Source organism: Protopterus annectens, chromosome 10.part0, assembly GCF_019279795.1.
Source record: "Protopterus annectens isolate FY-2018-M chromosome 10.part0, PAN1.0, whole genome shotgun sequence".
In the NCBI taxonomy this organism is placed as follows: domain Eukaryota; kingdom Metazoa; phylum Chordata; order Ceratodontiformes; family Protopteridae; genus Protopterus; species Protopterus annectens.
In genome coordinates, this window is record NC_056744.1 from 763,362,597 (window position 1) to 763,375,931 (window position 13,335).

At 36.8% G+C, this 13,335-nt stretch overlaps 1 protein-coding gene across 10 annotated transcripts in view; it reads left to right on the top strand.

Moving 5' to 3' along the window:
• Positions 1 to 13,335, top strand: part of SGIP1 (SH3GL interacting endocytic adaptor 1) — a 1,172,197-nt gene that overhangs the window by 722,944 nt on the left and 435,918 nt on the right. For all 10 annotated transcript variants that reach the window (XM_044085575.1, XM_044085576.1, XM_044085579.1 and 7 more), the window contains exons 10-11: positions 2,032 to 2,083; positions 6,451 to 6,536. In XM_044085575.1, the coding sequence (XP_043941510.1) occupies positions 2,032 to 2,083; positions 6,451 to 6,536 (138 nt within the window). The remainder of the gene's footprint in view (positions 1 to 2,031; positions 2,084 to 6,450; positions 6,537 to 13,335) is intronic.

Here is a 13,335-nt window from a genome sequence, read left to right on the forward strand (position 1 = left end):
TTGTCAAAAATGTGTACCAAAGCTGAAGAACCATCAGTCATTCCTTTCATTATCAATATACTTCTTGTAGTTAAATCATATTCTTTGCTGTAGTACTGCTTAGATAACTGAACACTCACGGGTAACAGAGGTAAGTATGAAATGAAACAGAGAATTATTTCAATAAGGAAAAATGTATTAGAGCTATTTTTATGTATTTAAATTTTATTAATCAGGTTAGCTTTACTAGCCATGTGCCCTTTTCATGGAATGCTTGAGGTACTATTTATATATTGGGGAATTCATGAAGGAGGCTGAGGAAATTCTTCTCTTTTTGATGAGTCGTGTAATCTTTTATATCCACCAGAGGTACCACTAGTTAAAGGAGCTGGTGCTTCAGTTTAAAGGCTCATCTGAAGAATGCTACTTCAAGCATGCACCCCACCCCACCCCAATTCTGCATTGAAGTAGCAGTATAGGAACATGAATCCAAGCAGTTGGTGGATAAATAGAACCCACAGCCTTTTGATATCGATGGAATCAAAGGCCACTGTCACCATGAGCACAAATCTTAACTTATAAGTAGAGAGAAGTACTGCCTCTTCAAATGCATTCTAATAATGAAGATAACCTCTGAAGATCCATGAGAATATGATACCAGTCAACATTATGCAAATCATACTTAATTTCTCAGCCAACTATCCTGTGCTGTTCTGCTTTGCTCCACATGACCACTTCAGTCCTGATAACTATCTCCAGGACTCAACAGATTCACCTGTTACTCATTAGGAAATTGTGGCACTCCTTCTGTTTCTTTAAAGTAGTTATCACCCAATTTCTTTGCCTGGCACATTACGACCTTTTCCCTAGCCCTGTCCTACTTACTGCTTGCATCTTTCAACACTATTTAAATCACTGAAAAAGAAAATAATAAATGATCAAGTATATTTAAACTTGAAATAGGGAGCGATGCATATCAATCATTTGCTCTTACAGTAATTAATAATAATTGAAAAAATTATGAAAAAGTCTGCATAAACTGAAAGTTTATGCAGAAGATCAATATTAGAAATATAGAACAGAATTTTTCAGAGACAGCACACAGTGCTTATGACGTATTACTGTCCCAGTGTTTGTATCATGTGTCCATGTTAGTGATATAAATTGCAATCCAAACTGCAAAGATTGGAAGCATTTCACATCTATTATTTGATTTAGAGGGGAAAATACTGCACTGAGTACTTTCTGGCCCAGTAACATCAAAGGAACTAGCCAGGCGCACGACCTGTTCTGAAGGGACAAGTAGTGTACTTCCACTGCTCACCTTTTAGAGCTGGCTACAGTAAGCAACACTGATCACTTGCATGATTTTTGCAATAAAAATACTGATCACAATGTTCGGATGTGCTGTACTGTAAACTGGGGGCTGCTTTGTATTTGGCTCATCTTAAATGAAATACATCATGTGGTATATCTAAGCACCCTGAGCAAAACACGAGCTGAAATTTAGACATGCTACATCCATATTCAATTGAGGTTACAAGGCAGGCAATGACTTTGCATTGAGAATATTTGTTTGAAAACCCTGTCCATAATGTCTGAAGTTCTTTTTGGAGATTTCATGTGAAGCAGCTATTTTGGATCAAAGTATGAAATCTGATAACCTGTAATCTTTAAAAGTATTTTGTTTACTTATGTCCAAGGTTTAGATGACAAAGTACATAATTAACATATTATTTATTTATTTATTTATTTATTATTTATATTTGTTGACCGGGAGTGTGTATATGTATGAAACAAATGTTGCAAGTAGCCAGTCAGATATGTTATAACTATGGAAAGCACCTTGAGCAAAGTTCAGCATGAAGGAATAAGAATGCATGTCTTTCTTTTCTTCACTATCAGTAAAGAACTCAAATGTGATTACATTTGCAAATAGTGAAATAAAATAACATATCTTACTTGAAAACTGGAGTATGGCATTGAATAATGTTGTTGCCTTCATTGCTGAAGAAAATCTAAGGTTATAAGCATTTTTTTTTTATCCCACAGGTGAGGAAATAGCAAGGCCCAGACATTCAGTGCCATCACAAGATCGTGTGAGGTCAGTTAAATACAAATATTATTGTATAAGATTATGACACTGTTATTGATTTGTTGCAATAACAATGTAAGATTCCAAATGAAAAAGCTGAACAAAATTTGTCAATATGATGACAAGCTATACAAGTGATATCATTCTGAGCAAGTGGAATATGTATCATCATCAAGCCAGGGTGCGCACCTGTAGGCAAAAAATAACATGGTGCGTTTAAAATCATATTTCAAAGTATGTGATATATATGTGTGTGTGGGTATGTGTGTGTCATTTTACAGCAGATAAATTACATTTTGTATTTAGTCTTTGCATTTTCATTTTAATTCAGATTAAAAAATAAATAGAAGATTGGATTAAGGCAAAAACAAAACAGAAACATTAGAATGTGATTAAAAGAATTGTAACCATGTTTTAATGAGTATAGCTTGAACAACTTTAATCAGGCTTACATTTTGATTGGTTCTTTCAATTCTACCGCTGGAAAGGTTCTGGCAGTCTGGACCAACAAGAACATTACACTAGGATCAGATTTGTTATGACATATAGCTGCTGTTATACTTCCACCTGCCAGTCACCCGGCATGGGATTATGTTAAAACAGGATGGCTGTGTGGGCATTGCACGCTTTTACTGTTCTGTGAATATCTGCCTGTACTCTAACTGTACTGACTGCTTGGTGCTAATCCCCCAGCCAGAAAGTGTAAATATACATTGCCAGCCCTAATATAGAAAAACAATCCACTGGACATACAAATCTCCCCACTTCCTACCTCAGGCAGTTCTGTCATTAATCAAATAACTTTAGATCAGAGCTGCCCCTCTTCACCATTGATCTGACCTACCCAGGAAGTAACTAAACCGCTCATGCTAAAAAGGCTGTGCTCTCATGATGAGGTAATTTATGATTCAGAGACATGTTAACCATGAGGAAGTAAGGTCTCATTATTGGATAATTTGCATGAATGAAACTGTGACATGCATATTATTGCTAATTTACACACACTGTGGCAGTAAACCACCCCTCACAGTTATGCCCCCACACACACAAGTACACATTCAAACACACACACACACACACACACACACACACACACACACACACACACACACACACACACATGCACACACACACACACACACACACACACACACACACACACACACACACACACACACACAAAACACACCACAATTCCCCTACTCATCCCCCTGACTTGTCTTACCTCTCATTTTCCCTCCCCCAATAGTCATAAGAGTTTATGGCACACCTGTAGTTGCCCTGGCAGCTAGTGTGTCCCCCCACTCCCAGCCACTGTAGTAGTTTATGTGCCATCATGACACATTTGTAGAATACCAGGTGGGTAGTGTTTTTGCCCAATCCTCATATACATGCCATTATGACACTTAATATTAAAATAACCCCGGGTGTCTAGTGTATCCACCCCACCTCCTCATTACTGTGCTGATGGCATTGCTGTTATGGCACTTATAAGTATCCCTGGTGGTTACTGATCCCCCACCCCCACCTCACCTCAATTTCTGTACTGATGCTGGTGCTGTTAAGGCACTTACATTAAAGGTGCCACAGTGGATAGTGTTTCCTCCTATTTCACAGAGCCATGTACTGATACTGGTGCCATTATGGCATTTATGTTAAAGGTATAGCTGCTGATTAGTCTTTCTTGCCATCTCCACTGATCCCTTTAGTGATGTCAGTGCCTTAAGGCACTTAAGTATAATGTATCCCTGGTTTCTGGTGACTCCCTCCACCCCTGATCCCAGTACCATGGTCATGGTAGGTATCTGACTGTGTTCACTACTGGGATGAGGTGGCAATGGCTGTGCTGATATACACAGCCAAGGGGTTTCTTGAATTGTTGTGTAGATGCCTTCATGGGAGTGATTCCAGGTTTGAAAACACATAGCTAATTAGCGTATTCCTCTCTCCCAGACTGTTTCATTAGCATTTGGCATGGTTGCAAGGCCCACCCCTACAAAGTGCTCCATGTCTGCATGCTAAAGCACCATGATGCATCATGTTAGGGCAGCTGCTGAATGCCAAAAAGGTACCACAATGTGTACACAAATGTGTACACATGGGGACATGTCACTGTACCTTCCTGAGTCACCCTATAAACATACACTTTTAAAGTACAGTTTTAAAGTTCAAAATAAAATTCATCCCTGGTTTGGCACCTATGTCCCTAATGAGCACAGGTAGTCTACAAATAGTTCATTTCCCAGGCCCCTGCTTGTAAATGTTTCATCTCCTAAACCCCTGCTTACATTTATCAAAGGTACAGGAATATGTCAGAGATTCGGGATGCATGGCTAGGCTTAAAAAGGATCTTGTGGTTGTTTACCTACTAAACACCTATAAACCTTTGAAACTACAATAGAGGCATTTTTGTCTCTGGAAATGTAAGAAAATATGGTATTCATCCTATTTATTGTTAGTGCTGTGTCAACAGCTAATCTGCAAGCATTCATAAAAAGAAACGTAAATTGCCAACACTGCAAATTGTAATTAATTTACAATTTATAGATCGGAACAGTCAATGACTTAAGTGCCTGTGAATTACTGTTACCAAGTGGTTGCTGCTTAGTTACTTTCAGTAAATACATGCATAGCTAAAAACTACTAAAAATCTTAAACTATCAATTTAAGTCTAATGCTAAGTTTGGCTGTGGTGGTGCAGTGGTTAGTGTTGTCATCTCACAGCAAGAGGTTCTCTGGTTTGATACTTGGCTGGAGTGCCTTCTGTGTGGAGTCTGCATGTACTCCCTGCGGTCAAGTGAATTTAAAGACATGCAGGTGGGTGTACCTTCTTTGAAAGTTGGGCACTGGGCTGGCAACTAGACACTATGAACATTAACTGCCAATCATTAGTGAACCAGAGTTCTGCTGTGGAGACCCCTAACTGGGAAAAGCTGAACGACAGTGCTCATAGGCTAAGTTAGGCAGGTATTGCCTGAAACATCATTGCTCCTTCTTAGATTTTTGTTTTTATTGACTTTGCGACAATGGCTCTATTTCCTAAGGGTGAAATTTTTTAAATGCTTCATATCACATCCCTGAATCTGCCTGATTGTTCATTTCAGTATAACAGAGTTTTATATCCGTAATTTATGAGAAATTATTACTGTGTTGTGTCTTATTTTTGCTCATTTTAGACTTACATTTGTAAGAAAATTGTGGAAAATACTGCAAAGTTCATTAAGATGTAAAACTTTGACATTTCTGTATGGTTTTCAAAATCTGGAGGAGTCCTAAAATTAAGCTAAACACTTTCAGATTGTCTTTCGTTATCATCTGTTGTAATGAGTGCAACTTCAAAATATGGAATTCAGCAGCTATGTACATTTACGTTTTGTTCAAGAACCGTTAGATTGACACAGGGCTGTATATTTCACAGATTGCAATATTGCCTTTCTTTTTTTCCTCCCTTCTTTCTTCATTTTCCCTTTTCTTAACAGAACAAGGTTAATGACTTATTCAAGGATAAACCCATATAGTTTAAGCATAGCTTATATTCATCTACAGCTACTTGTAAAAATAACCAAAATATATCAAGGTTATTTAAAACTGCAGCAAGTATGCATACTGATTAAAATATGGGCCCGATTTTATGACAGAACACTCAACAATTTCACTACATAGTGTTATAAATACATGTAACTGTGAACTGTGATATTCAGAAATACATCTTTAAATAATGGCCATGTGCCAATCTCAGTTCAGTCCATTTATACATTTTATAATTTTTCTGCAATATTTTTGCAAGCCAAAGCTGATCGCATGGCACATTGGCAGGATATCCTGCTTGCACAATGCCAGTGGGCCTGGTACAGTTAGCATTTAAATGCTAGAAATCATGATCTGAGGAGGAATGAACAGTGAATTACTGACTCAACTTCACTGGGGTACAGGGGGAGAAGAGAGAACAGGTACTGTTGAAAAACCTTCAGAGGAAACTCAGCCTTTACCAACACAGCAGAGGTCACAGCAGTGGGAAGATGCATACGAATGTGTGCATCCAGAGCCATGGGTGCGAGGAATAATGGAGTGGACACATGACATGAACTCAGGTATTCAGGCATTCCAACATCTTTCCCTGTTTTCAGATCTTGATGCCACAGGGAAATAAAAGGAGTCAGAATGTGAGAATGGAGGCTGGAAGTGACTAAGTTCACCTGTTAGCTGGCTGGATTTAACAAAAAATAAAGCTTCAGAAAGATAAGCTGAGCTGATACACATCAGTGGTACACATCAATATGTTTCAAACCTGTTTTATTTGTAAAAGATGAATAGAAGCCATGCATTCCAGTTTGTCCTTTTATTTACGATTCTTCTTATTTTCTTTCCAATAACAGCAAAGCAGAACCAGAAGTTACAGTCCCATTATCGCCACTGTTTGGTCCACCATTGGAAGCAACAATTGAAACATCTTTACCTCAAGGTATTATAATTATATTTCTATAAGCAATGTAGTATAAGTCAGGACAGATACTAACACGAATACATTTATACTTGAATCTGTAAGATGTATAGCAAATTACTGCTGTTATATTATGTTTCAAAAGTTAAACTCCTAGTTGCATTTTAACATACTGTAAATCTTCCATATGAATTTCAATGTAGTGTTAAAAATGGAGAGCTAGTCATTCATCATCACTCCTTGTATATATGCAACATGGTTTGCAGGATATGCATCATTTAGTGGTAACGTACAATTTAGTCCTACTGGTTGGTGCTTATATTGTTAGAATAAGTATTCAAATACTTCTACTTTCACTTCACTGGTATTTCTCTGAGGGTTATATAATGATACCCCTTGTTAAGATTAAATTATTGATATGAAATCAAAACATAACAATTATACGTTGCTCAAGAGAATCTAACATTGCAAATTTATTATGCAGAATCCACATATTAACTAATTTTAAAATATATCAGTTTCTGTTCTTATACTTTAACATAGGATTTCATGGATAAGTTCATTGCATTTGGGTCAGATATATTCCATTCTCTGTTGCATTTTTCATTATCTTCCATTTGTTTTATCAGTTATTATGGTTTAATTTATTTTGTACATGGATATGTCACATTGATAAAAGTCTTTGAGGATTGACTAAAACGTGTGCAGTCACAGCATATATTTGCTCCAAAGAAGTGTTCAAACCTGAATATATAAAATGTGTTGTAGATGGTTCTGCTGTAAAATGCTGACTTCCTGAAAGCTAACGGGCCAAAAAGATGAAAAAAAATACCCAAAATACAGAAGGGCAAATAAATCAATTTTAATTGTTTGTTGCAGGGGTCAAGCCTCCCTAATGTGGAAGGCAAACCCCCAAACCCCCTGAACTTATATATACCAACATCACAGTCTAACCAACTTTAAAAAGGGGAAAAAATCTCCCAAAATAAGAGAATCATTGCCAGTACACATTTAGAAACCTCACTGGCAATGACTTGCCATGATAAACAGCATTCCACATTACGCCTTTCATCCGTTTTTTTCTACATGCTACTGATGCCCAAGCAATTTCACTTTAAGTAACTGTAGGGAAGCCCTTTTAGACATACTCGTCAACTGTCCAGAATTTCATTGAATGTCCAAATTTTTGTCTCATACTTTTAGTCTGTCCTTCTGTGACTTCTGTGTCTGTGATTTTTCTATCATGTCCTTGAGGACTAAAGTTAATAATGACAGATAGTTGAGTTTCAGGCTTCATTTAAACAATATGGCAAAACCTATTATTATGCAAAATTTCTAACTTTATAAGAGCAGTTTTTTTAAATCTGTCAGAATTTTGGGCAAGGTTTGGTTCCTGTACACTCCAGGCTCCCTCCTTTTCCTCATCACAGAAGTCCTTCCATCCCCTTAAGAAGCTAACTTCCTGTGCCAATACAGGCATCCCTTTGATGTCTGTTAGGGCTACATCACCTAGAATCACATACACTCACACGTATATATATATATATATATATATATATATATATATATATATATATATATATATATATATATATATATATATATATATATATATATATAGAGTGTGTGTGTGTGTGTGTGTGTGTGTGTGTGTGTGTGTGTGTGTGTGTGTATGTGTGTGTGTGTGTGTGTGTGTGTGTGTGTGTGTGTGTGTGTGTGTGTGTGTGTGTGTGTGTGTGTGTGTGTGTGTGTGTGTGTGTGTGAAGTGAAACAACATCATAAGGTAGATTGTTTGAAAGAAATGCTGGCAAGTGATGGGTCCAATATGGAATTTAAATTAGATGCAGGTGTAGAGTCTAATATCCTGCCAGAAAATACTTTTTTAAAGTGTTGGGTCAGTTTAATATTATGAAAGAGATGTGTATATATTATTTACCTATTCTGGACATTCCGTTGCACCAGATAAGAAATTGCAGATATCTGATCCATATCTGTAAAGTTCATATGAAGTATATTCCTTTTTTGTTGTTGTTGAATACTCACACTTGACTAGGTGAACTCTAAGGTTTTAGTCTACATGTCTTGTGAGAAGCTAGGTAAGGTAAAAATAATGCACATTATGAAAACAAAATCTGAATGTGCTACAAATCATTCACAGAGGCTATATGGAGAGAATCATTTATACAATCACAGAGGCATCTTAGATACAATGCAGAGTCGTAGTAATGATATCCTGCTTGGCTATCTTGAAATTTTATAGGCTTAAGGAGCTGACTTAGAAAATTAACTACTGAAGGATGTTACAATCATAGTCTGGCCTGAATGAAAATCACTAGTATCCCCTCGTGTAATATTGGAGTTTCCAATGTACAATAAAATACGGGATGTTTTCTCTACTAAGAATTTACTTGGGAAGAACTACAAAAATGTGATGCTGACTGATCAACTGAAAATGGCTGTTGTAATTAAGCTTTAGTGAACTAAAAAGTTGAGAAAGCAATGTTAACTCCATCTCTGTTTTCTGATCTTTCCAATTTTAACGAAGTAAATATATACATATATATATATATATATATATATATATATATATATATATATATACATATATATATATATATATATATATAAGTATTTGAAGTTTTTAGGTGTTTTAAATTTCAATAATTATGAGGAAATATATTGTGATAATTGTTGAAACAAGAGGATATAACAATTTAGAAATAACATGGTCAAACTGAAAGTTAGAAAAGAGTCACCAGTATGGAAAGAAAATTAGCCTTACTTTTCCTTTTAATGCAGAAATAGGTAGTATCACCAGCATAAATAAGTAGTATCACCAGTATAAATAAGTAGTGGTGATACTACTTATTTATGCTGGTGATACTACCTATTTCTGCATTAAAAGGAAAGGTAAGGCTAATTTTCTTTCCATACTGGTGACTCTTTTCTAACTTTCAGTTATAAATAAGTAGCAGGAAGGCGCGGTGGTGCAGCGGTAGCGTTGTTGCCTCACAGCAAGAGGTTCTCCCATTCGATTCTTGGCTGAAGTGACTTCTGTGTGGACTCTGCATGTCCTCCCCATGGTCGAGTGACGTTCGAAAGATGTGTGAATGGGCGTGCCTTCATTGAAGGCTGGTCGTCGAGCTGGCACCTACTGCCAATCATTAGTGGACCAGAGTTCCGCTGTGGCAACCCCTAACCTGGAAAAGCCGAAAGAAAAACAACATCCAGTATAAATAAGTAGTATCACCAGCATAAATAAGTAGTTCCCCCAGCATAAATAAGTAGTACCCCCAGCATAAATAAGTACTATCACCAGCATAATATTCAAAACTGACAAAATAGTTCTTGTGAAATAGCTGAGTAAACAAATACTTAGAAGAATGTGAGTCACATTTGGGAGTTGTAATGTGCAAAGAAGCTGCAAGAGATGCACTTTGATCAAGAACGTCAAGATTGTCAACTCAAACAAAACTCAGAGCGCTACTGCTGCTAATCCAAGCCCCTATCCCTTCACATATGCTATGATTCTTGATGTAAACACAGGTATGTACAGTGGCATAGCACATTCATTTTACATTTTTCGGAGTCCGTTGTCATTTGCATGTAACCTGTGGCTCATTTGTATATAGTTAGCTTTTTTCCCATATTATTAGTTAATTCTTAGCATGTACTATATGCAGTAGTATTTTGCCCCTTGGACAGCACCACAAACATTGTCACAGAGTGACTCACTTCCTTGGCTAACATGTGCTCCACAATATGCTAAGCATCTATAAATCCCCACTCCAGTCTTGAGAAATTGTTGGAAACAGCATGTAGAAAAGGGATACTATGGAACAAGATGTCCAGATTTCCTTGTGAGTGTACCGTGCTTCTGTCCATCATACTTCAGGGCAAACTCCTCCTCAAATAACTCTAAAAACTCAGCACTAAACAGAGTCCCTTCTTTTACACAGGGCAAGTCTTATAATAGCCTTCTTATTTGAACTTAGGATGTGTAAAAGTAAAGCAGAACAAAAGAATATAAACACCGGCCCTGACCACAACAATGTAATTTTAAAGGCTATACACTACATAAACAACCAAGATCTTACAAACATACTCTTTACTTCTTCAATCTTCTTTATGGCTCAGTGATAGCTGCTTCCATAATGACCATAAAATCATGAAAGTTGCACATTTCTTCAAAATATTTAATAGCAAATTGCTTAGACAGAACTGACAGCAAGCATGACATAGATGTTCCATCAATTGAAAAATAAGGCTACCTTTCCTAATGACTTTAGTTGAGGGTCATAAACACTAGTGCAAGTAGAACAGGGCTGGTATGCAGTATAACTGGGTGTCAAAGTCCTGTATGCTTTTTAAAGAGTTGTACATAATGGGGAAAAAACATATACTCAGTGCCGCCCTGTTGTGTAAGAAGTGTACATCATGCATGGAGTACATTTGCAAAACACCTCCAGCCATGGCTCTCAACCTTTTAGAGCAAGAAATCTAGATCAAGACATAAATAATGGGGGGGGGGGGGGCAAAGGCCCAAAAATAGGGACAACTTTTAAATATTGCTCTTACGAACTTAGAAAGATGATAAAATAGCAGGTTTTGCATTAGAATGAATTTTCTGACTGGTATGAAGTCTAAATTTAAAATGTCTGTCATTATTTTTTGAACTTCATTTCTCAATGACTTGCCAATGATTTGCCAGAAAACCACAATTTTATAAGTAACAGACTAAAACTATGAGGCAAAAATCTGGACATTCTGTGAAAATCAGTACAGTTGAGAGGTAAGTCTCCATCATGATCATGCGGGTTCAAAAATACATCACCAATGAAGTAATGGCTGCTCCTGTTAGGGTAGCCTATAGGACACTAACCACCAATTTCACAATGATGCTGCACTTGTTAGTGCAGAAATCTCCCTTCCCATTAGGGAAGCAACCCAGAGCAACACACTAATTCAGCCAAAAGAAAAAAAAAGAACAATATCTTCACTGCATGGCAAGAAAATCCCTGCTGTCAATGAAGTCTACTATGGTGCAACCAAACTTGCTACAACAGACAACCTTGTCATCCCCAAACACTGTGATGTCAAAGTCCTGCCAATGGGAGGTTATAGACTATTAAATTTTTTCATTACTATATTCTAGTAATGAACCCTGGTTCACTGTCATGCCTAATATCTAGGATTTCTTAATAAATTTCAGTCGAATTTGATAGTGGACCATAGCACAATGGTGTAAAACAGGTAATTAAAGAACAATATGCCTTACAAGTATCTCCACAAAGCTACTTGGTAAGGCAGACTTACTTTAAATAACTGCCATACACGTCTGCACTGTTTACCACTGTTATGCTACATATTGCTGCCTGCCAGCCTGTGCACAAGATCTCCTAGTATGCATTGCTGTACTAGGTACTCCTGTGCACCATTCATAAGACTAGGATGGCACTTGCACACCACCATGGACTACCTTAAGTCTCATGTACAACTCACTGTAGTACTCACTGGTGTTATAAACATAGCGCACATGATGCATCTACATCTGTGCACCCTGTTTATATATATAAGGGCCTGTTTGGTATTAAAGTGATACCTCAAAATGCCTGTCATTGCATTAATACTGTAGCCATTGCAAATTTTTCATCTGATATGACATTTTTCTTTTACTTAATAACATTTTTTTCTTTCCGAGATGTAAAGCCTTTGACTCTGGATTCAAAATTATTATGTTGTTGATGTACCAATAATTTTACTGAATCTTCATTTGTGGAATGCAAAGGCAAAATTGTTTGCAGTAGAGTCATCTAAATATTGTAATAAGAAAGTGTGGAAATTTTATTTTTATTATTTTAATAAAAAGAAATGGTGAATGTGATACTCTGATTTTATGCATAAAGTCTCTGATCACAAATATAAAACACTCTATCCAGGGATAAATCATTGTTGTCATCTTTGTTCACAACGTACAGCTGAAGAGACCAAAAGTGATTTTCCTTAAGTGCTTTTATTTTGATTTATATAAATCCGTATGTGATTAGTCATCCAAGTACTGCAACTTGAAGCATGAGTGCCACCTGGGGGCTTCATTCACAAAGGGTAGGGTGGGTGACAGTCCTTTAAGCAGAATCCTAATATTATAAAGAAGACGACCCAGTTTGAACAAGGCACCTTTGCAGAGATATGCAAAAAATCCACAAGTAGAAATGAAAACGAAAGTCAAGAAGCTGCAAAGGTGAGGCTCCAGCACAGCAACCTCAAAGCATTCAAAATGTATATCCAAAGTATCGAATTTCCTCCAAGAACAAATCAAGGATCTGGATTCCACTCCGCTGCAACACAGTTTTATTGGTACACAAGCACTTTCACAAACAGCTTCTTCCGCTGCAACACAGTTTTATTGGTACACAAGCACTTTCACAAACAGCTTCTTCAGGTGTACCTGAAGAAGCTGTTTGTGAAAGCGCTTGTGTACCAATAAAACTGTGTTGCAGTGGAGTGGAATCCAGATCCTTGATTTGTTCTTGGAGAAAATTCGATACTTTGGATATACATTTTGAATGCTTTGAGGTTGTTGTGCTGGAACCTCACCTTTGCAGCTTCTTGACTTTCATTTTTACTTGAGAATCCTAATATTAGTTAAAAAAAGAAAAACTGTGAGTTGGCCAATGTACCTCAGAGATATAAAGAATAACTGAAGCAGATTGTTTTAATTTGATTGCAGGATGTATGAGCTGAAATAAAACATGACAGCTGACTGATTTTATTTATTAATTAAATAGTGCTGTTTTGATTGACACCACTGAATATCATA